Source organism: Carcharodon carcharias, chromosome 14, assembly GCF_017639515.1.
Source record: "Carcharodon carcharias isolate sCarCar2 chromosome 14, sCarCar2.pri, whole genome shotgun sequence".
NCBI classification, from domain to species: domain Eukaryota; kingdom Metazoa; phylum Chordata; class Chondrichthyes; order Lamniformes; family Lamnidae; genus Carcharodon; species Carcharodon carcharias.
Window position 1 is genome coordinate 80,108,352 of NC_054480.1, and position 22,666 is coordinate 80,131,017.

Here is a 22,666-nt window from a genome sequence, read left to right on the forward strand (position 1 = left end):
TAAAGACAGTGTCTCACACTGACAATCTACAGCATGTTGAATGTGTAAACACAGTGCCTCACACTGATAATCTACAGCATGGTGAGTGTGTAAACACAGTGCCTCACGCTGATAATCTGCAGCATGGTGAGTGTGTAAACACAGTGCCTCACAGTGATAGTCTACAGCATGCTAAGTGTGTAAACATAATACCTCACACTGACAATCTACAGCATGGTGAGTGTATAAACACAGTGCCTCACACTGACAATCTGCAGCATGGTGATTGTGTAAACTCAGTGCCTCACACTGACAATCTGCAGCATGGTGAGTGTGTAAACACAGTGCCTCACACTGACAATCTGCAGCATGGTGAGTGTGTAAACACTGCCTCACACTGATAATCTGCAGCATGGTGAGTGTGTAAAGACAGTGCCTCGCACTGATAATTTACAGCATGGTGAGTGTGTAAACACAGTGCCTCACACTGATAATCTTCAGCATGGTGAGTGTGTAAACACAGTGCTTCACACAGATAACCTACAGCATGGTGAGTGTGTAAACACAGTGCCTCACACTGACAATCTGCAGCATGGTGAGTGTGTAAACTCAATGCCTCACACTGACAATCTGCTGCATGATGAGTGTGTAAACACAGTGCCTCACACTGACAATCTGCAGCATGGTGAGTGTGTAAACACTGCCTCACACTGATAATCTGCAGCATGATGAGTGTGTAAAGACAGAGCCTCGCACTGATAATTTACAGCATGGTGAGTGTGTTAACACAGTTCCTCACACTGACAATCTACAACATGGTGAGTGTAAACACAGTGCCTCACACTGACAATCTACAGCCTATTGAATGTGTAAACACAGTGCCTCACACTGATAATCTACAGCATAGTGAGTGTGTAAACACAGTGCCTCACGCTGATAATCTACAGCATGGTGAGTGTGTAAACACAGTGCCTCACACTGACAATCTACAGCATGGTGAGTGTGTAAACATAGTGCCTCACACTGACAATCTACAGCATGGTGAGTGTGTAAACACAGTGCCTCACACTGACAAGCTACAGCATGGTGAGTGTGTAAACACAGTGCCTCACACTGAAAATCTACAGCATGCTATGTGTGTAAACATAGTACCTCACACTGATAATCTACAGCATGGTGAGTGTGTAAACACAGTGCCTCACGCTGATAATCTGCAGCATGATGAGTGTGTAAACACAGTGCCTCACACTGACAATCTGCAGCATGGTGAGTGTGTAAACACTGCCTCACACTGATAATCTGCTGCATGATGAGTGTGTAAAGACAGTGCCTCGCACTGATAATTTACAGCATGGTGAGTGTGTAAATACAGTGCCTCACACTGATAATCTGCAGCATGGTGAGTGTGTAAACACAGTTCCTCACACTGACAATCAACAACATGGTGAGTGTAAATACAGTGCCTCACACTGATAATCTGCAGCATGGTGAGTGTGTAAACACAGTGCCTCACACTGATTATCTGCAGTATGGTGAGTGTGTAAAGACAGTGTCTCACACTGACAATCTACAGCATGTTGAATGTGTAAACACAGTGCCTCACACTGATAATCTACAGCATGGTGATTGTGTAAACACAGTGCCTCACACTGACAATCTACAGCATGGTGAGTATGTAAACACAGTACCTCACGCTGATAATCTGCAGCATGGTGAGTGTGTAAACACAGTGCCTCACACTGACAATCTGCAGCATGGTGAGTGTGTAAACTCAGTGCCTCACACTGACAATCTGCAGCATGGTGAGTGTGTAAACACAGTGCCTCACACTGACAATCTGCAGCATGGTGAGTGTGTAAACACTGCCTCACACTGATAATCTGCAGCATGGTGAGTGTGTAAAGACAGTGCCTTGCACTGATAATTTACAGCATGGTGAGTGTGTAAACACAGTGCCTCACACTGATAATCTTCAGCATGGTGAGTGTGTAAACACAGTGCTTCACACAGATAACCTACAGCATGGTGAGTGTGTAAACACAGTGCCTCACACTGACAATCTGCAGCATGGTGAGTGTGTAAACTCAGTGCCTCACACTGACAATCTGCTGCATGATGAGTGTGTAAACACAGTGCCTCACACTGACAATCTGCAGCATGGTGAGTGTGTAAACACTGCCTCACACTGATAATCTGCAGCATGGTGAGTGTGTAAAGACAGTGCCTCGCACTGATAATTTACAGCATGGTGAGTGTGTAAACACAGTTCCTCACACTGACAATCTACAACATGGTGAGTGTAAACACAGTGCCTCACACTGACAATCTACAGCATATTGAATGTGTAAACACAGTGCCTCACACTGATAATCTACAGCATGGTGAGTGTGTAAACACAGTGCCTCACGCTGATAATCTGCAGCATGGTGAGTGTGTAAACGCAGTGCCTCACAGTGACAATCTGCAGCATGCTAAGTGTGTAAACATAGTAGCTCACACTGACAATCTACAGCATGGTGAGTGTTTAAACACAGTGCCTCACACTGATAATCGAAAGCATGATGACTCTGTAGACACAGTGCCTCACATTGATAATCTACAGCATGGTGAGTGTGTAAACATAGTGCCTCACACTGACAATCTACAGCATGGTGAGTGTGTAAACACAGTGCCTCACACTGATAATCTGCAGCATGGTGAGTGTGTAAACACAGTGCCTCACACTGACAATCTACAGCATGGTGAGTGTGTAAACACAGTGCCTCACACTGAAAATCTACAGCATGCTAAGTGTGTAAACATAGTACCTCACACTGATAATCTACAGCATGGTGAGTGTGTAAACACAGTGCCTCACACTGATAATCTACAGCATGGTGAGTGTGTAAACACAGTGCCTCACACTGACAATCTACAGCATGGTGAGTATGTAAACACAGTGCCTCACACTGACAATCTACAGCATGGTGAGTATGTAAACACAGTGCCTCACAGTGACAATCTGCAGCATGGTGAGTGTGTAAATACAGTGCCTCACACTGACAATCTACAGCATGCTAAGTGTGTAAACATAGTACCTGACACTGATAATCTACAGCATGGTGAATGTGTAAACACAGTGCCTCACACTGACAATCTACAGCATGGTGAGTGTGTAAACACAGTGCCTCACACTGATAATCTGCAGCATGGTGAGTGTGTAAACACAGTGCCTCACATGGATAATCTGCAGCATGGTGAGTGTGTAAACACAGTGCCTCATACTGATAATCTATGGCATGGTGAGTGTTTAAACACAGTGCCTCACACTGATAATCTGCAGCACGATGATTGTGTAAACACAGTGCCTCACACTGACAATCTACAGCATGGTGAGTGTAAACACAGTGCCTCACACTGGTTACATGAGAGTACAATACTTACCATTGATGATTGGCATGACAGTGAATTGCAGAAGAGCCTTCATTGGAGTCTGAAGGGGAATGAGCTGAAAGAGTAGAGGAAGCTGTCAGATCAGTACTGGCACAACATCAAACCATTCATAGTCTAGGTAAAGCATTGCTCCAACTGCTGGTCTTTAATATATCGAGGGTATTAGTTCTCAACAAAAACAGAATTACCTGGAAAAACTCAGCAGGTCTGGCAGCATCGGCGGAGAAGAAAAGAGTTGATGTTTCAAGTCCTCATGACCCTTCAACAGAACTCCAGTTCTGTTGAAGGGTCATGAGGACTCGAAACGTCAACTCTTTTCTTCTCCGCCGATGCTGCCAGACCTGCTGAGTTTTTCCAGGTAATTCTGTTTTTGTTTTGGATTTCCAGCATCCGCAGTTTTTTTGTTTTTATCTCTGTATTAGTTCTCAAGGTTGTCAATGGCTTTTGAACAGCAGAAAAGCATACTCAGGGCCATGATCCAACCCTGTCATTTCCTGTGTTTGGCCTACTTTCGACTTAACAAAATTGGAACACTGCCTTTGAGATGCAGTGATTGGCAGAGCCAAGTTCCTCTCTCTCCTCAATTCTCACCACAAAAGCTTCTCTCTCCTCACGGTTTTCCAAAAATGTATCATTTCATCTGACTTCCTTGAATCAATAACACAGGGTCTGATTCAGACACAAGTTGGGAGGAGGTGTGGGGGTGGTGGGGGGGTTAGATAGGGCTGAAGACAACTACCAGTGCTTGAAACCAAGACTTTATCACAAGTGTAGTGTAAAATATTTTAAAAATAACTTCTTAAAATCTGTACTTGCTGTTACAGGGTAATAACAACAGACCCACTAATGTGGGCAGCATATCTTTATTGGATGGCCATATTTGCTGTGGGCTGGGCAGCTATGTTTGCATCAGTAATCAATTGACTCTGGCTGTCTAGCTAAGGGACCTGCTTCTGGGTCTTTGGCCCTACTGCTTTCAAACTGGCTTATCTGGATGGCTTGGATAATTTATTTCCTGAATTTCCTCTTTGATATGTGGCTTCACCTACCTCACATATGTATAGCCACATTGCTATATCTGCAATGCAGATGGAGGCCTCAGTCTACCACAGCATAGAACATAGAATCTATAATCACTTGCATATTTACCTTCAGCTGTCAGCCATGGCTCAGTGGGTAGCATTCTTGCCTTTGAGTCAGAAGGTTTGAGAGACTTGAGCCCAATATCCAGGCTGACACTTCAGTGCAGTACTAAGGGGTATAACATTGTCTGATGTGCCATCTTTTGGTTGAGAAGTTAAACATTGGCCCCTTCTACCAGTTCAGGTGGATATAAAAGCTCCTATTTCACTATTTTGAAGAGCAGCAGGCTATCTCCTGTTGTCTTGTCCACTATTTTTATCCCTCAACCAACACCACTAGTAGAGACTATCTGGGAATTATCAAATTGCTGTTTGTGGGAGCTTGTCATTTGTATTATTGACTGCGGTATTTCCCTGCATACAACAGCAACAACTCTTCAGAAGTACTCCATTAACTGTGAAGTGCTTGGGATGTCTAGAGGTGAAAGGTGCTATAAAAATGTAAATCTTTATTTTCTTTTATCCTCTACATTTCTTGAGCCCAACCAGTATAATCCATTTCAACAATGGACACAGCATGACAGATATTGATAAGCTAAATCTAGTGTCGAGGCTAAAGTTTAATTTCCTGAGTGATAACCTGGAGATAGATTTCCTTCTCTTCTGGCTTGTCACATGAGGCTTGAGAGTATGGGTTCTCATCATCTTCTATGGTACAAACACACTGTTTGTAAAACAGTGGCAGAGATCGGAGGGAGAGTCAACAAGGAAATCGTCACAGCTGAAATTCTGTTATAGGTCTGGATTTCGCCAGATCCATAGCTCTATATACCTTCACTGAGGGAAGGAGAGTGATTTAGCTTTACAGTGCGGTCACTCCTATTGTGGCCTAAAACCAGAGAACTTGGTTTGTTAAGGTATTCTCTCATGTAAGTGAAAGATATTAGATTTTACTCTTGTGGATATAATGGTCAGAATGATTCTGGGAAACATATGTCAGCGATGATATAATGGAGATCGTCAGATGTTATTTCCATTGATTTCAATGGCTTGATAATCAAGGAGGCTCTGTAATAGATGGATGATTCACTAATTGTTGCTTGTGTGCTGTTGACAAAGATTTCTATTATTTACTTACCGCCAGTGACTCCAGAGTGGACTTCGATGAATACATCCTGAATCTGTGGGGAAAGAAAATCATAAAAGCTTTTCTTTAATTAAATCGGCCTGCAATACCACTGAGCAACAGTTGACTTCGAGGCTCCTGTCTCTCAATCTCTAATTCCACTACTTACTTACAGCTGGTGCTTCCTGAACAACTAAGTTTCAATCTGTTTGATCTCCGATATCTGTGCTCCCAATGAATAAAGTGCAATTCCTGAACACGTTCTCACATAATGAACGCATCTACCCCTAAATTTCATCATCATCATTGTCAGCTGTCCCACAATTCAAGGATGATGTCTACTCAGGGTTGTGAGTTTCTGCCATGGGTCTTCATGTGACTGAACAGGCCAATTCTCAATTCACAGATCGATGGACACATGGAACAGGATGTTGCATGAGGTGGTGGGATCCGGACTGCATATGGGATGTTGCCTCATTGGTGCCAGGGTGAAGAATGTCGCTGAGCAGCTGCAGGACATTCTTATAGGAGAGGATGAACAGCCAGGGGTCATGGTCCACATTGGTACCAATGACATAGAGAAAAGAGGGATGAGGTCCAGAAAGCAGTTTTTATGGAGCTAGGAAAGAGATTAAAAAGCAGGACTTCATAGGCAGTGATCTCTGGATTACTCCGAGTGCCATATTCTAGTGAGTGTAGGAATGGAGGATAGAGTGAATGAACACGTGGCTGGAGAGATTGTGCAGGAGAGAGGATTTTAGATTTCTGAGGCACTGGGACTGGTTCTGGGGCAGGTGGGACCCTGTATAAAGAGGACGGTTTACATCTTAGCAGGACCGAGATCAGTATCCTCGCTGGGAGATTTGCTAGTGCTGTTGGGGAGGGTTTAAACTATCTTGGCTGGGAGTTGGGAACCTGAGAGAGAATTCAAATAGGAGAGAAACAAAGCTGGTAATGATAAGAAAAAAAATAGCAAGCAAAACTGGAAGACAACAGAAACAAAGGCCAACATCAAATTGGGTCGAAATACAGAAAAATGTTAAAAAAGTAAAATTAAAGGCATCCATCTGAATGCACGCAGCATTCACAACAAGGTAGATGAATTAATGGCACAAATAGAAGTACATGGATATGATCTAATTGCCTTTGTGGTGACATGGCTGCAGGATGACCAAGGCTAGAAATTGAATGTTCAAGGTATTCAAGATTTAGGAACGATAGGGAAAAAGGAAAAGGAGATGGGGTAGCACTGTTAATAAAAGATGAGATCAGTGCATTAGTGAAAGTATCTTAAATTGGAAGACCAAGATGTAGATTCAGTTTGGGTGGAGCCAAGAAACCTCTAAGAGGCAGCAAATATTGGTGGGAATTATTTATAGGCCACGATATAAGTCAGGAAATTAGGGGTGCATGTAACAAGGGTAATACAGTTACCGTGGGGGACTACAATCTACATATAGGCTGGGTAAACCAAAATAGCACTAATGCTGTGGAGGACATATTCCTGGAATGTACACAAAATGGTTTTCTGGAACAGTATGTTGAGGAACCAACTAGAGAACTGGTTATTTTAAATCTAGTATTATGCAATGAGAAAGGGATGATTAACAACCTTATTGTAAAGGAGCCTTTAGGAAAGAACAACCATAATATGATAGAATTTTACATGAAGTTTGAAAGTGATGTAGTTCAATCTGAAACTAGGGTCTTGAGTCTAAACAAAGGAAACCACAAAGATACGAGGGGCAAATTGGCTGTGGTGGATCGGGAAACTACATTAAAAAGTATGATGGTAGACAGGCATTTGGCTAGCATTTAAAGAATTAATACATGGTTTACAACAAATAAACACTCCTTTGAGGCACAAAAACCCAATAGGAAAAGTGATCCAACTGTGGCTAACAAGAGAAGTTAAAGATTGCATTAGATCAAAGGAAGAGGCTTATAAAGTTGCTAAAAAAATGAGTACTAAGCCTGGGAACTGGGAGCATTTTAGGATTCATCAAAAGAGAACCAATAAACTGATAAAGAAAGGGAAAATAGAACATGAGAATAAACTAATGAGAAACATAAAAACGGACTATAAAAACTTCTATAGGTATGTAAAAAGGAAAAGAGCAAAGACAAATGTGGGTCCATTACAGGCAGAGACAAGCAAATTTATAATGGGGAATAAGGAAATAGCAAAGAAACTAAACAAATACTTTGTGTCTGTCTTCATAGAGGAAGATATAAAAAAACTTCCAGAAATACTAGAGAACCAAGCGATTAGCGGGAATGAAGAACTGAAAGAAATTAGTATTCAAATAGTCATTTGGTAGTACAGAACTTGAGAATTGCTGAAAAAATACATTTTGTCAGAGCTTTTCACCTTGCACTCATCAGGACAATCGAAAGAATACCAATGTCAGGGGAAGCAAGAGTGGTGCCAATAAGGGTGGTGCTTTTGTTGTCTGACGTACTGACCTCTACCTCACAGAGGCTGATCTCCAACTTTCAGACCCTTCCCCCCACCTCCCCCGGACCATGGCCCCACTACCAAACATCAAGCCATTGTTTCCAGGACTGTCACTGACCTCATCTCCTCTGGAGATCTTCCCTCCACAGTTTCCAGTCTCATAGTCTCCCACATTGGACGGCCCGCATCTACCTCGCACCCAAAATCCATAAACAGGACTGTCCTGAGTAGACCGATTATGCCAGCCTGTTCCTGTCCTACAGAACACATTTCTTCCTTTCTTGACTCAATTCTCTCTCCCCTTGTCCAGTCTCTTCCCACCTACAAATCCCCAATTCCTCTGATGCCCTACATCATATCAACAATTTCCAGTTTCATGGCCCTAACCGCTTCCTCTTCACCATGGACGTCCAATCCCTCTACACCTCTATTCCCCACCAGGATGGTCTGAGAGCTGTCCGCTTCTTCCTTGACCAGAGGCCTGAACAATCCCCAGCCACCACCACTCCCCTCCATCTGGCTGAACTTGTTCTCTCACTGAACAATTTCTCCTTAAACTTGTCTCACCTCCTCCAAATAAAAGGTGTGGCCATGGGTATCAGCATGGGGCACAGATATACCAGTCTCTTTATGGGATATGTAGAATATTCTTTGTTCCAGTCCTACTCAAGCCCCCTCCCACAACTCTTTCTCCGGTACATCGATGCCACTTCATATTCTCGTCTGGACCAAGAAAAATTTGATAAATTTTGTTTCCAATTTCCACCCCTCCATCACCTTCACATGGTCCATCTCTGACACTTCACTTGCCTTTCTTGACCTCTCTGTTTCAATTTCTGGTGATAGACTGTCCACCAATATTCATTACAAGCCCACCGACTCCCGCAACTACCTTCACTACAGCTCCTCACACCCCGCTTCCTGTAATGACTCCATCCCATTCTCTCAGTTCCTTCGCCTCCTTCGCATCTGTTCTGATGATGTCACTTTCCAAAACAGTGCTTCTAACATGTCTTCCTTCTTCCTTAACCGAATTTTCCCACCCACGGTGGTTGACAGGACCCTCAGCCATGTCCAACCCATCTCCCGCACCTCTGCCCTCACACCTTCTTCTCCCTCCCAGAACCATGATAGCGTCCCCCTTGTCCTCACTTTTCACCCCACCAGCCTCCGCATTCAAAGGATCATCCTCCACCATTTCCGCCAACTCCAGCATGATGCCACCACCAAACACATTTTCCCATCACCGCCCATCGGCATTTCACAGAAACTGTTCCCTCTGGGACACCCTGGTCCACTCCTCCATCATCCCCTACACCTCAAACCCCTCCCACGGCACCTTCCCATTTAATCACAGAAGGTGCAACACCTGCCCCTTCCTCACTGCCCAAGGGCCTAAACACTCCTTTCAAGTGAAACAGCATTTCACTTGCACTTCCCTCAATTTAGTCTACTGCATTCACTGCTCCGAATGTGGTCTCCTCTACGTTGGAGAGACCAAACGCAGACTGGGTGACCACTTTGCGGAACACCTTCGGTCTGTCCGCAAGCATGACCCAGACCTCCCTGTTGCTTGCCATTTCAACACTCCACCCTGCTCTCATGCCCACATGTCTGTCCTTGGCCTGCTGCAATGTTCCAGTGAAGCTCAACGCAAACTGGAGGAACAGCACCTCATCTTCCAATTAAGCACTTCACAGCCTTCTGGACTGAATATTGAGTTCAACAACTTCAGATCATGAACTCTATCCTCCATGCTCACCCCTTTTTAATTCCCTTTTTTCAATATTCATTTTTATTTTCAATTTTTATTTAATTATTTATTTTTCCACTTATTTTCATTATTTTAAAAAATTTATTTCCATTTTCATTCATTGTTTTATCCCCACCTTTTAGCCTATTTGCAATCTTTTTTCCTACCACCCTCCCTCCCCCACCACATCCCCCCCCCGACCCCAAAACCCACCCACCTCCCCTCCCAACCGCACCCCCACCCCCCACCCCCCACCACGACCATCATCCTTCCACAAACAAAATAAGTGATAACCATTTGCTGGTTCATTCCTCAGGGCAATGCCTTGACCAATCATGTATCTGCTACCCTTGTCCTTCTAGGTGGTAGAGGTCACAGGTTTGGAAGGTGCTGTTGAAGAAATCTTTGTTCATAAGTCACTGAAAGCTAGCATTCAGGTGAAGCAAAAATTAGGAAGGCCGGTGGTGTCTTGGCCTTTATTGCCAGAGGATTTGAGTACAGGAGTAAAGGTTTCTTGCTGCAGTTGTATAGAGCTTTGGTGAGGCTGCACCTGGAATATTGTGCACAGTTTTGATCTCCTTACCTAAGAAAGGATGTATTTGCCGTCGAGGGAATGCAACAAAGGTTCACCAAACTAATCCCTGGGGTGGCAAGTTTGTCTTATGAGGAGAAATTGAGGAGTCTGGGCCTGTATTCTCTAGAGTTCAGAAGAATGAGAGGTGATCTTATTGAAACAAAAATATTCTTACAGGGCTTGCCAAGGGAGATGCAGGAGGGATGTTTCCCCTGCCTGAGGGGGTGTAGAACTAGGGGACACTTCAAATAAGGGGTAGTCATTTAGGACTGAGATGAAGAGGAATTTCTTCACTCAGAGGGTGGTAAATCTTTGGAATTCTCTATCCCAGAGGGCTGTGGAAACACAGTCATTGAAGACAGTGATCAATGTTCAAGATAAAGATTGATAGATTTCTGGGTATTAAAGATATCAAGGGATCTGGGGGATAGTGCAGGAAAATGACATTGAGGTAGAAGGTCAGCCATGACCTAGTTGAATGGCAGAGAAGTCTCGAGGGGCCGATTGGCCTATACCAAGCAGAGAGCAGGTTATGTTAGACTTGGCATTGTGTAACGTGACAGGATTAATTAATGACCTCAGAGTAAAGGTATCCCTAGGTAGCAGAGACCACAATATGATTGAATTTTACATCTAGTTTGAAAGGGAGAAGAGTGGGTCGAAGACTAGTACCTTAAACTTAAATAAGGGCAAACGTGTGGGCATGAAAGCTGAGCTAGCTGAAGTGAACTGGGAAACTAGGCTAGAGGATAGATCAATAGAGAAGCAGAGGCAGGCGTTTAAGAGGGTATTTCAGAGTATTCAGAATAAGTACATGCCTACTATAAAAAAAATTCTAAGGGGAGGGCCCACCATCCATGGTTAACTAGAGATGTTAAGCAAAGCATCAAACTTAAGGAAAAAGCACACAACTCTGCAAAGATCAGTGGCAGGACAAATGATTGGACAGAATATAAAGAATGGCAGAGGATGACCAAAAGGTTAATCAGGAGAAAGATATTAGAGCGTGAGAGGAAGCTAGCTAGAAATGTAAAAAAGAACAGATACTTAAAAAGGAAAAGAGTAAGTAAAGTGAGTGTTGGTCCTCCAAAGAGTGACAGTGGTAAGTTAATAGTAGATAATAATGAAATGGTGTAAGAAATGGACAAATATTTTGCTCTGTGTTCACTATAGAGGATACAAAAAATGTTAAAGTGATAGCTGCAAATCAGGAAAGTGAAAGGGAGAGAGGAATTTGGTGAAATTGAAATCACTAAGGAAACGATACTGAGCAAATTGATGGAGCTGCAGGTTGGCAAGTCTCTGGGTCCAGTTGGATTACATTCTAGGGTCTTAAAAGAGGGAGCTAATGAGGTAGTCGATGTGCTGGTGTTAATTTTCCAAAATTTGCTAGATTCTAGAAAGGTATCATCAGACTGGAAAGTAGTAAATATAACCCCTCTATTCAAGAAGGGAGGGAGGCAGAAAACAGGAAACTATAGGACAGTTAGCTTAATGTCTGCCATGGGGAAGTTGTTAGAATCAATCATTAAGGAGGTTATAGCTGGGCACTTAGACGGCAATAGGGAAGAGTCAGCATGGTTTTGTGAAAGGGAAACCAATTTAATGGAGTTTTTTGAAGGACTAACATGCACAATGGATAAAGGGGAGCCTGTAGATATACTGTACTTGGATTCCCAGAAGACATTTGATAAGGTGCCATATCAAAGATTATTACGGATAATAAAAGTGCATGATGTAGTGGGCAACATATTAGCATGGATAGAAGCAAAAAACTGCGGATGCTGGAAATCCAAAACAAAAATAAAAATACCTGGAAAAACTCAGCAGGTCTGGCAGCATCTGTGGAGAGGAGCACAGTTAATGTTTCGAGTCCGTATGACTCTTCAACAGTACTAATTAAAAATAGAAAAGAGGTGAAATATAAGCTGGTTTAAGGGGGGGGGGGGGTGGAGGTGGGGTAGAGCTGGATAGAGGGCCAGTGGTAGGTGGAGATAGACAAAAGATGTCAGAGACAAAAGGACAAAGAGATGTTGAAGGTGGTGATATTATCTAAGGAATGTGCTAATTAAGGGAGAAAGCAGGACAAGCAAGGTACAGATATCCCTAGTGGGGATGAGGTGGGGGGAAGGGAAGGGATTGAAATAGGCTAAAAGGTAGAGATAAAACAATGGATGGAAATACATTTAAAAATAATGGAAATAGGTGGGAAAAGAAAAATCTATATAAATTATTGGAAAAAAAGGGGTGGGATCGGAAAGGGGGTGGGGATGGAGGAGAGAATTCATGATCTAAAACTGTTGAACTCAATGATCAGTCCGGAAGGCTGTAAAGTGCCTAGTCGGAAGATGAAGTGCTGTTCCTCCAGTTTGCATTGAGCTTCACTGGAACAATGCAGCAGGCCAAGGACGGACATGTGGGCATGAGAGCAGGGTGGAGTGTTGAAATGGCAAGCGACAGGGAGGTCTGGGTCATGCTTGTGGAAACAACTGTTCTGCAAAGCGGCCACCCAGTCTGTGTTTGGTCTCTCCAAAGTAGAGGAAACTGCATTGAGAGCAACGAATGCAGTAGATTAAATTGAGGGAAGTGCAAGTGAAATGCTGCTTCACTTGAAAGGACTTTTGGGCCTTTGGACGTGAGGAGAGGGGATGTAAAGGGGCAGGTGTTGCACCTTCTGCAGTTGCATGGGAAGATGCCGTGGGAGGGGGTTGAGGTGTAGGGGGTGATGGATGAGTGAACCAGGGTGTCCCGGAGGGAATGATCCCTGCGGAATGCCGCTGGGGGCTGAAGGGAAGATGTGTTTGGTGGTGGCATCATGCTGGAGTTGGCGGAAATGGCGGAGGATGATCCTTTGAATGCGGAAGCTGGTGGAGTGATAAGTGAGGACAAGGGGGACCCTATCATGGTTCTGGGAGGGAGAGGAAGGTGTGAGGGCAGATGCGTGGGAGATGGGCCGGATACGGTTGAGGGCCCTGTCATGTGGAACTTTGTCAAAAGCTTTACTAAAATCCATATAGATGACATCAAAGGCATGAGCTACCCTCATCGACCTTACATGTTACCTCCTTAAAAAAAATCAGTCAGTTGAGTGGGACACACCTCCCCTTAACAAAGCCCTGTTGACTGCCCTTGAAAAGTTATTCTTTCTAAATGACAATTTACATTGTCCTCCAGAACTTTTTCCAACAATTTTCTAACCACCAATATTAGGCTGACTGCGCTAGCTCTTTCTCTCTTTTTTTAAACAATGGTATAATATTAGCTGTCCTCCAGTCCTCTGGCACGATCTCTGTACCGAGAGTATTGGAAAATAATGGTCAGAACTCTGCACTTTACTGCCTTGCTTCTCTTAGCACCCTGGGATACATTTCATCCCAGCCTGGAGATTTATCCATTTTATTGGATGCTAAACCTCCTAATATTTCATTTCTCACTGTCTTTATAACATTTAATATTCATATTCCTCCTCCTTAACTACAAAGTTAGCATCATCCCCCTCTTTTGTGAAGGCTGATGCAAAGTATTCATTAAGAATCATGCCCAAAACTCTGCCACCTCGTGTAGATTATATTTTTTGTCTCTAATTGACCCTACTCTTTCCTTAGTCTTGCTCTTCGTGAACTTATCAGACATCTTTGGGTTTCCCTTGATTTTAAGTGCCAATATTTTTTCATCTCCTCTCTTTGATTTCCTAATTTCCTTTTTATTTTCACCCCTGCACTTTCTACATTCCTCTAGGTTTTCTGCAGTATTGAACACTCGATTTCTTACATAAGCTTCCCTTCTTGTTTATCATGCGTTGTATGCTGCTTGACATCCGGGGTGGCCCACCATTTTTCTATGTGGGAACATATTTGTTCTGAAACTTCACTATTGCCTCCTTGAATGCTTCCCACTGTCCATGAGCAAGGCCCACATTCTACCCGACATTCTCCTCCAACGCCTCTTGTCCAGCTGGATGGGATCAGCTCTCACCTCTTAACTATCTAATCATAGCCAGAGAATCACTTGCAATGGCTTCTCTTCCTACTCTTGCACTGTTACTTCTGGTGTCCCCCAGTGATCAATCTTTGATCCCTGCTATTTCTCACCTACATGCTGCACCTCAGTGATAGCATCCAAAGGTACTGTGTTAGTATTGACATGTACACTGGCTCCCAGCTGTCCCTCAACACCACCTCTCTCGACTCCTCCACTGTTGTTAAAAATGTCAGACTACTTATCTGACATCCAGGACTGGACACACAGAAATTTGCTCCAATTAAATATTGGGAAGACTGAAGCCATTGTTTTCAATTTTCATGCCAAACTCAGTTACCTAGCAACCAACTCCAGGCCCCTCCCTGGCAGCAGTCTGAGATTAAGCCAGTCTGTTCACAATCTTGCTGTCACATTCGATCCTCATATTTGTGCCATCACTAAGGCCGCCTATTTCCAACTCGATAATGTCGCCTGACTTCACCTCTGCCTCAGGTCATCTGCTGCTGAAATCCTCATCAATGCCTTTGCTTCCTTAGACTCGACTATTCCAGCACACTCCTGGCTGGTCTCCCACAATCTACCCTCTGTAAACATTGAAGTCATCCAAAACTGCTGCCCGTGTCTTAATCTGCAACAAGTTCCGTTCACCTATCACCCTTGTGTTTGCTGATCTACAAGTCCCTCCACAGCCTCACCCCCCTCCCTATCTCTGTAATCTTCTCCAGCCCCATAAATCTCCAAGATCTCTGTGCTCCTCTAATTCTGGCCTCCCCTGCACTCCCAATTATAATTATTGCCCCAAAGGTGGCTGCGTCTTCAATGTCATAGACCCCAAGCTCTGGAACTCCCTCCCCATGCCTCTCTGCCTCTTTACCACACTTTCCTCCTTTAAGACATCCCTTAAAACCTGCCCCTTTGACCAAGCTTTTGGTCATCTGACCTAATATCTCCTTATGCGGCTCAGTGTCATACTTTGTTTTATAATGCTCGTGTGGGATGTTTCATTATGTTAAAGGTGCTATATAAATATAAGTTGTTGTTTCTGGGGTATTTGCTCATAATTCTGTTACTGTACATTCAGTGCTTTCCATTTTGGCCTGCTTTCTAGCACATAACCAATGGGGACACCTGAACAGAGAGGCCTGAGCCTCAATCCATGGGGCCTGATTTTGAATACTTTGCTGCCTGCACCTATCATGGCTCAAGACGCTGATAAATGATCAAAATCAGGCCAGCAGTGGTCCCAGGTAAAGGTGTGTTACACTGAATCCCTTCCTCACATGGGGTCACAGTTCATTCCCCTGGCTCCTGGTGTCCACTAAAGCCTTGGTATGGAGTGGACTGTCTTCTTGATCCATTCCTGTGATGCATGCTGCACCATTTTGAAAGGAGCCTTCCACCTGTTGTCCTGTACTCCCTGTTCCAAAGGCCAAGCCCCTTCTAATATGGAAGGTTAGAAGTGTTTGGAAATGGGATAGTCCATGTCACATTCACTCAGACCAGTTCAGGAGCTGTGAAGTTGCCTTGACAAAGGTCACTGTCAAATTATTTTTGTGAGTGTTGAGGAGCAGAGTGCATCCTAACGTTGACAAAAATAATTGGTGGCTTGTGACTGCCTCCCCGTTATTTATCTTGTGGGTGGCAACTCTGGCTCGATCCTGTAGCTTCACTCCAGTGATTTACACCCAGTCACCTATTTAGCTTTCTGTAGTTCAACAGCCAGAATTAGATCAAAACTGCAGGGGCCTCATCAGCACACCCTGCAGATTGGAGCCCAAGGCCAAAACTACAACCATATAATGGGATCTAGTGAACATTCAGATACATGGGAGTTTATAATGTCTCATTTTACTCATACAGTGCAATGGCCAATGGTCCTACCTTTTGAGGTCCAATTTCATTGCAAGCTTCTTCCCCTTTAGAGACACCTTTGCATTCAGTTTCGATTCCTGCAACAATAAATTCAAATGACAGGGGCTCTCCCAAGATTGTCGCTCAGGAAGTGAGATGATGCAATATTTTATGAAGATAGAAAAGTTGTAATATGGTTTATATAATATTCAGAGTATTGTATACAGTGGCACACAGTGAACCAGAAACCACAGCATGATGAAGTTAGTGAATGAATGTCTAATATACTCAGATTCCATTCCTTTTTATGAATTTATCAAACATCTTTGGGTTTCTCTTGATTTTAAGTGCCAATATTTTTTCATCTCCTCCCTTTGTTTTCCTAATTTTCTTTTTAATTTCACCTCTGCACTTTTCATGTTCTTCTAGACTTGCTGCAGTATTGAACACTCAGTATCTAACATAAGCTTCAGTTTTTTGCTTATCAAACAGAGTATGCTGCTTGAAACCCAGGGAAAGCCCATTACTTTTATTTGTGGGGTTACTGTTTTAACACAGACAGTAGCAGTTTCATTTTATGTTCGTTACTGCATAAAAGAAATGGGGTCTAATGGTGTTGTGTTTATCTTATAATATCACCTACAGACAATTCTAGAGCAGTGTATTATTATACATTAGCTCACCAGCCCAATAATACTTGCAGGAATCTGGAATCCGAGGCAGGCTTGTTATATTGAGCTGTGAGAAAGGAACAATGTTTAAAGGGACCTGAACTATGAATTCCACTTCAGAAGTGGCTTTGGCATTGTGTCCCGAACAGACACTGAACTCTTTTGGGACACAGAGACTGTCAAGTCACAGAGAGAGACTGTCTAATCCAAAGATGCTTTATAAATACATAAGGATGAAGAGGGTAACTAAGGAAAAAGTTGGGCCTATTAGGGAACAGAAAGGTAACCTATATCTGAAGGCAGAGGATGTGGTAAGGCTTCTAATGAACTCTGTCTTTATAAAAGAAGATGGCCAATAATGAAGACAAAGTGAAGGAGGAAGTGAGTGAAATATTGGCTGGGATAAACATTGTAAGAGAGGGAGTAATAAAGGGGCTGACATCTTTGAAAGTGGATTAGTTGCCAGGCCCAGATGAAATATATCCCAGCGTGCTGAGAGAAGCAAGGGAGGAAGTTGTGGAGACTCTGACCATTATATTTCAATTGTCTCTGGTTCCACAAGTGTGTCAGGGGATTGCAGCACTGCCAATGTTGTGCTATGGTTAAAAAAGGGAGGAAGGGATAATCTGTGTAATTAGAGGCTGGTTAACTTCAGTTGTGGGTAAATAATTGGAATCAACTCTGAGGGACAGCATAAACCTTCATTTAAAATGACATAGACTAATCAAAGACAGTCAGCATGGATTTGTTAATAGGAAGATCATTGACTAACTTGATTGAATTGTTTGAGGAGGTGACACTGCATGACCGTTGGGGCACTGCATGACTGTTGAGACACTATCCAGGGAACTGTGCAACTGTCTGGGACATGTGTGATTGTCACAACAGTGGATCACAGCCCCAAATTACTTAAGGGCATATTGAACTTTTTAAAGGAAAATGTGTGCTTATTTAAAAAAGACATTTAAGTAAAAGATGCCTGAGAATGTAAAATAACCATTTTCTGCAAAATTCCTACGTGGATTATGCTTGACCGACTAGACCAGAGAGACCATGGAATGTCTCACCTCGAAGGTGTCAAGGTCTCCTTCAGACAGAGACCCTTGAAAGGGAGAGATGCAATGCAAAAGACTGAACTTTAATCTCCTGTGATTGCAGAGGCAATGGAGACTGATTACCATCTCAGCAGAGTCAACTTCTTATTTCTGATCTGTGTGTATGTGTCTTGCGTTTTTATTAATTTTTTCTCAGATTTTAAGTGACTAATAAACACACTCTTGTTTTGGATCAAGAAAGCCTGGTTAAAATGATTCCTTCTCAATCATAAATATATTTGGACTGGGAAAAGGTATCCATGAGGGAAACAATCCCTTTTAAATTAATCTTGTTGCGACCAACTGAGGATAAAGAAGGGGAGCCAGCTCATTCCTCCTCACCCTGGAGCATAACAAAATTGGGGTCCCGTTCGAGAAGTTAACAATTTGGGGTACCTCATCCGTGATCATAACAAATTGAGGGACCCTGCCCAGGGCTCGGTGCCAGAATAGTTCCCACAGACAAAATGAAAGAATGGGAAAAGTAAATTGTTCATTTGAAATCAATTTTAAAAACTGCTAAGAGTTTTTTTTGAGTCTATACTACTAAAGGGTAGAAATGTCCACATTTGATGCCAAATGTCCACATTTGATGCCAGTGCTTTTCTAGGAGAATTAGGGGAAGTTACTTTTGGGGATTTAAAAGCTCCGTCCTTCGAACAGTTAAAAGATTTAGTGAGGCACTTAGGATTAGAATTCCGCCCAAAAGCCAGAAAACCCCAAATTTTAAAAGGGGTGGTCAACAGTCTACAGGTGGAAATTGAGGACGATGAAACGAATAGTGCAGCGGTAGGGAGATTAAAATTGGAGAAGCGGAAATTAGGATTTCAGGAAAGAGAAAAGGAAAGAGAAAGAGGAAACAGAAAAAGAGAAAGAAGAAACGGAAAGAGAGAAAGAGGAAAGACAGGAAAGGGCATGGAGAGAAGAGAGAATTTCAGGACAGAGAGAGGGAAAGGGAGTTTAAACTAAAACAGCTTGAAGTGAGAGGCAAGAATCCTACTGGGTCCCTTGAAGACACCAATAGCTCAGACATTAAGACATGAGGCAACCTGGTTTGCTCATTTAATCCCTGAGTTTGATTTAGCAGAGGGGAAGCCTTCTTTATATCTTTCAAGCGGTTAGCACAGCAGTTAAAGTGGCCAGTCCAGCACTAGTCCTTATTACTGCAGAGTAAACTTTCAGAGAAGGCTCACATGGTTTACTCCATCCAGCCTGAGGGAAGTGCCACTGACTCGCAGGCAGAAAAAGGCCTGTTTTAAGTGTGTGCCAGTTAGTGCCGGAACTGTACCGTCAGAAATTCCATACCCTCAGGAAATGGCCTGACCAGACATATCTGGAATTTGAAAGGCTTAAGCAACTTGCTTTTGACCAGTGGGTGAGGGAACTTAAAACAGAAGCCACATGAAAACCTCTGTGAAATAATTCTCCCTGAGGAGTTTAAAAACTCCCCACTCTTCCCAATAAGAACCCACCTAGAAGAACAAAGGGTAACAGGGGCCAGGCAGGCAGCCACACTGGCTAATGATTATGAGCTGATCCACAAACCCTTGTCCCAGAAGAGACCCTCCCCTAGTCACATCCAACTAACTGGGAAGTGTAGAGGCGGGGAGGAAGAGTAATAGGAAACTGAGACCCATGGGAGAGAGGGAGATTCTGGGTGCCCTCTTCAGGACAGAAAGGGCGGTGTTGAGATGAAAAAGTGAGGCCAAGATGCCTGTGCGTTTTAACTGCTGAAGGATAGGGCACCTCCAGGCCAATTGCTGGAGGTTACAGAAAAACAAGTGGGATTTATCAGGGCACATACACCCAATGCAGACAATGGGAGTCAGTCAGACCAGGCTATGGCTCTGATTGCAGCTGTGAATCCCTGTAGCTGCACTCCTGAGAGTATGGATGAGGTTAACGAATCCCTGAGAGTTACAAGGATTTTGTATCCGAAAGAAAGGTGGCCACATTTCCCCAGGGTGAGGTGTGTCGGCCTATAGTGATACAGAAGGATACAGGGGCCAGCCAGACTCTACTGCTGGGAGAAGGCATGATCTTCCCACTAGAGAGTGCCATAAGTGCCAAGGCACTGGTAAAGGGGATTGAAGGATCGTACATGCCCATCACCTTATACTGTGTGCATCTGGAGTGCGACCTTGTGTCAGGACCAGTGACCATGGGAGTCATCCCCAGTTTGCCTGTGAATGGGGTTGACCTGCTCCTCAGCAATGACCTGGTGGGATCAAGTTAATAGCATCCCCAGTGGTCTCAGAGAAGCCCACCTAGGTCGGGGAGACAGAACAACTACGGGAGAAAGTACCTGGCATTTTCCCTGACTGTGTGGTAATGAGGCCCATGGCCAGACAAGCTCCATCAGTGGAGGCTGAAGGGGCACTTCAGACAGAAGACCCCATGGTCTGATTATCTGAAACATTTGTCAGGAGGCTCGAAGACCCTTAGGAACTAATGAATTGATTGTTCTTGGTGGCAGCCCAGCAAGCTGACCCACTATTAAAAACGTTAGCTCAGACTGCCCTCACTGAAGCAGAGACAGAAGCAGTCCCTGAATAATACTACATTAAAAATGAAGTGCTATTGAGGAAATGGAGACCCCTGCAGACTAGGAGTGGACAGTGATCCACCAGGTAGTGCTGCCACTGAGGTACTGTGGGCAAACCTTGCAGCTAGCTCATGAAATTCCAATGGCTGGGCATGTGGGGATACACAAAACTCTAAGCCCACATCAGCCAGAATTTTTACTGGCTGCACCTCTTCAGGGATGTCATAAGGTTTTGCAGAGCCTGCCACACGTGCCAGGTTATGGGAAAGCCCCAGCCTGCAATTTGACCTGCACCTATGATTCCCATGCCAGCTTTTGGAGAGCTTTTCAGCAAAATGTTAGTAGACTGTGTGGGGCCCCCAACTAAAACAAAAATGGGGCCACAGTCATATCCTTACCATTATGGATGTGACTACTCGTTTCCCAGAAAACCATATCTGCCAAAACAGTGGCGAAGGAATTGATCCAATTCTTAACCTGGTGGGTCTACCCACCGAGATCCAATCGGATCAGGGCTCAAATTTCATGTCCAAAATATTCCAGGAAGTCATGGGTAACCTGGATGTGACCCAGCTGAAGTCTTCAGCATATCACCCGCAGTCACAGGGGGCGTGAGAACGGTACCACCAAATCCTAAAAACAATGATCAGGGCACACTGCCACGAGTACCCCTGGGACTAGGATAAAGGGCTAGATTTCCTTCAGTTCGCTACCAGGGACTCAGCCAATGAGTCCACTTGTTTTACCCCGCTTGAATTAGCTTACAGGCACCAAGTGCAAGGGCCTCTGAAACTAATCAAGGAGGGGTTTTTAGAGCAGAAGGGGGATCTTTCTCTCCACGTTGGATTACGTGGCCATGTTCCGGGAGCGGCTCATGAGAGCCTGCGGGGTGGCCCGAGAGCACTTGAAAATCTCCCAGATGGCTATGAAAATAACAGGTCAACAGACATGCCAAGACCTGAACCTTTCAGCCTGGACACCATGTGTTGGTGCTCCTACCAATACCAGGTGAACCCTTACAGACCTGGTTCAGTAGCCCGAACAGAGTAGCAAAGCAACTTGGGGAAGTGAACTATCTAACTGAGACCCTAGATCAGGAGAAAAAGCAAAGGCTGTGTCATGTCAACATGATAAAGCAATATCACAGTCCAGAAGGGGACAAACAAGTAATGGTCTGTCCCATTGGAGGACGAGGGTAGCAGTGGGGATGAATTAGAGAGAGGCGTGGGTGAGGCCCACATTGAACCCCCTACCAGGCTGACCAACACCAAGATACTAGAAAACTTAGATTCCTTATTCACCAACCTAACTTCAGAACAGCGAGCAGACTTGATGAGGCTGCTCACTGCATTTAGAGACTTGTGCAGAGACAAGCCAGGCTGCACCACACTAGCTCTACATGATGTGGATGTGGGAGAGGCCCCTCCCATAAAGCAACATCCTCATCATCTAGGCCCAGAGAAGCTGGTCCAGGTCCAAGAGGAGATTAACAACATGCTGGAGCACCAATTAACAGAGTCTAGCAGCAGTAGCTGGAGCTCCCCAGTTGTGCTCGTGCCCAAGCCAGACAGCTGCATCGACTACCGTAAAGTTAATGCAGTGACCCGAGCCGACTCCTACCCGATACCCCAGCTGGAAGATTGCATAGATAGGATAGGTAAAGCAGCCTATATCATGAAGATAGATTTACTCACAGGATACTGGCAGGTTCCCTTGACAGCCCCAGCGAAGGAAATCTCTGCCTTCGTAACTCCGGATGGGTTATACCAGTGTCAAGTCATGCCATTTGGACTCCAAAATGCCCCAGTTATCTTTCAAAGGCTGATGAACCAGGTAGTGATGGCTGATCCAATTGCATAGTGTAGATAACCTCCTAGTGTACAGAGACACCTGGGAAACTCACTTACAGCAACTGGCAGCCCTCTTCCAGAAAGTACAGTCAGCTGACCTAGTGGTCAATCTCACAAAGAGCGAGTTTGCTATGGCTCAGGTGACCTATCTAGGACACGTAGTGTGCCAGGGACAAATGCAGCCCAGAGCTGCAAAGGTACAAGCAGTTGCGCTGTTCCCCATTCCCACAACGAAACAGGAAATCATGAGGGTATTGGGGATGTGTGGGT

At 44.2% G+C, this 22,666-nt stretch overlaps 1 protein-coding gene across 7 annotated transcripts in view; it reads right to left on the reverse strand.

Annotated features, from left to right (window-relative positions):
• LOC121286863 (phospholipid transfer protein) overlaps positions 1 to 22,666 on the reverse strand; it is a 230,480-nt gene that overhangs the window by 88,313 nt on the left and 119,501 nt on the right. For all 7 annotated transcript variants that reach the window (XM_041204034.1, XM_041204036.1, XM_041204033.1 and 4 more), the window contains 3 exons: positions 16,267 to 16,334; positions 5,632 to 5,674; positions 3,403 to 3,466 (listed from right to left, as the gene is read on the reverse strand). In XM_041204034.1, the coding sequence (XP_041059968.1) occupies positions 3,403 to 3,466; positions 5,632 to 5,674; positions 16,267 to 16,334 (175 nt within the window). The remainder of the gene's footprint in view (positions 1 to 3,402; positions 3,467 to 5,631; positions 5,675 to 16,266; positions 16,335 to 22,666) is intronic.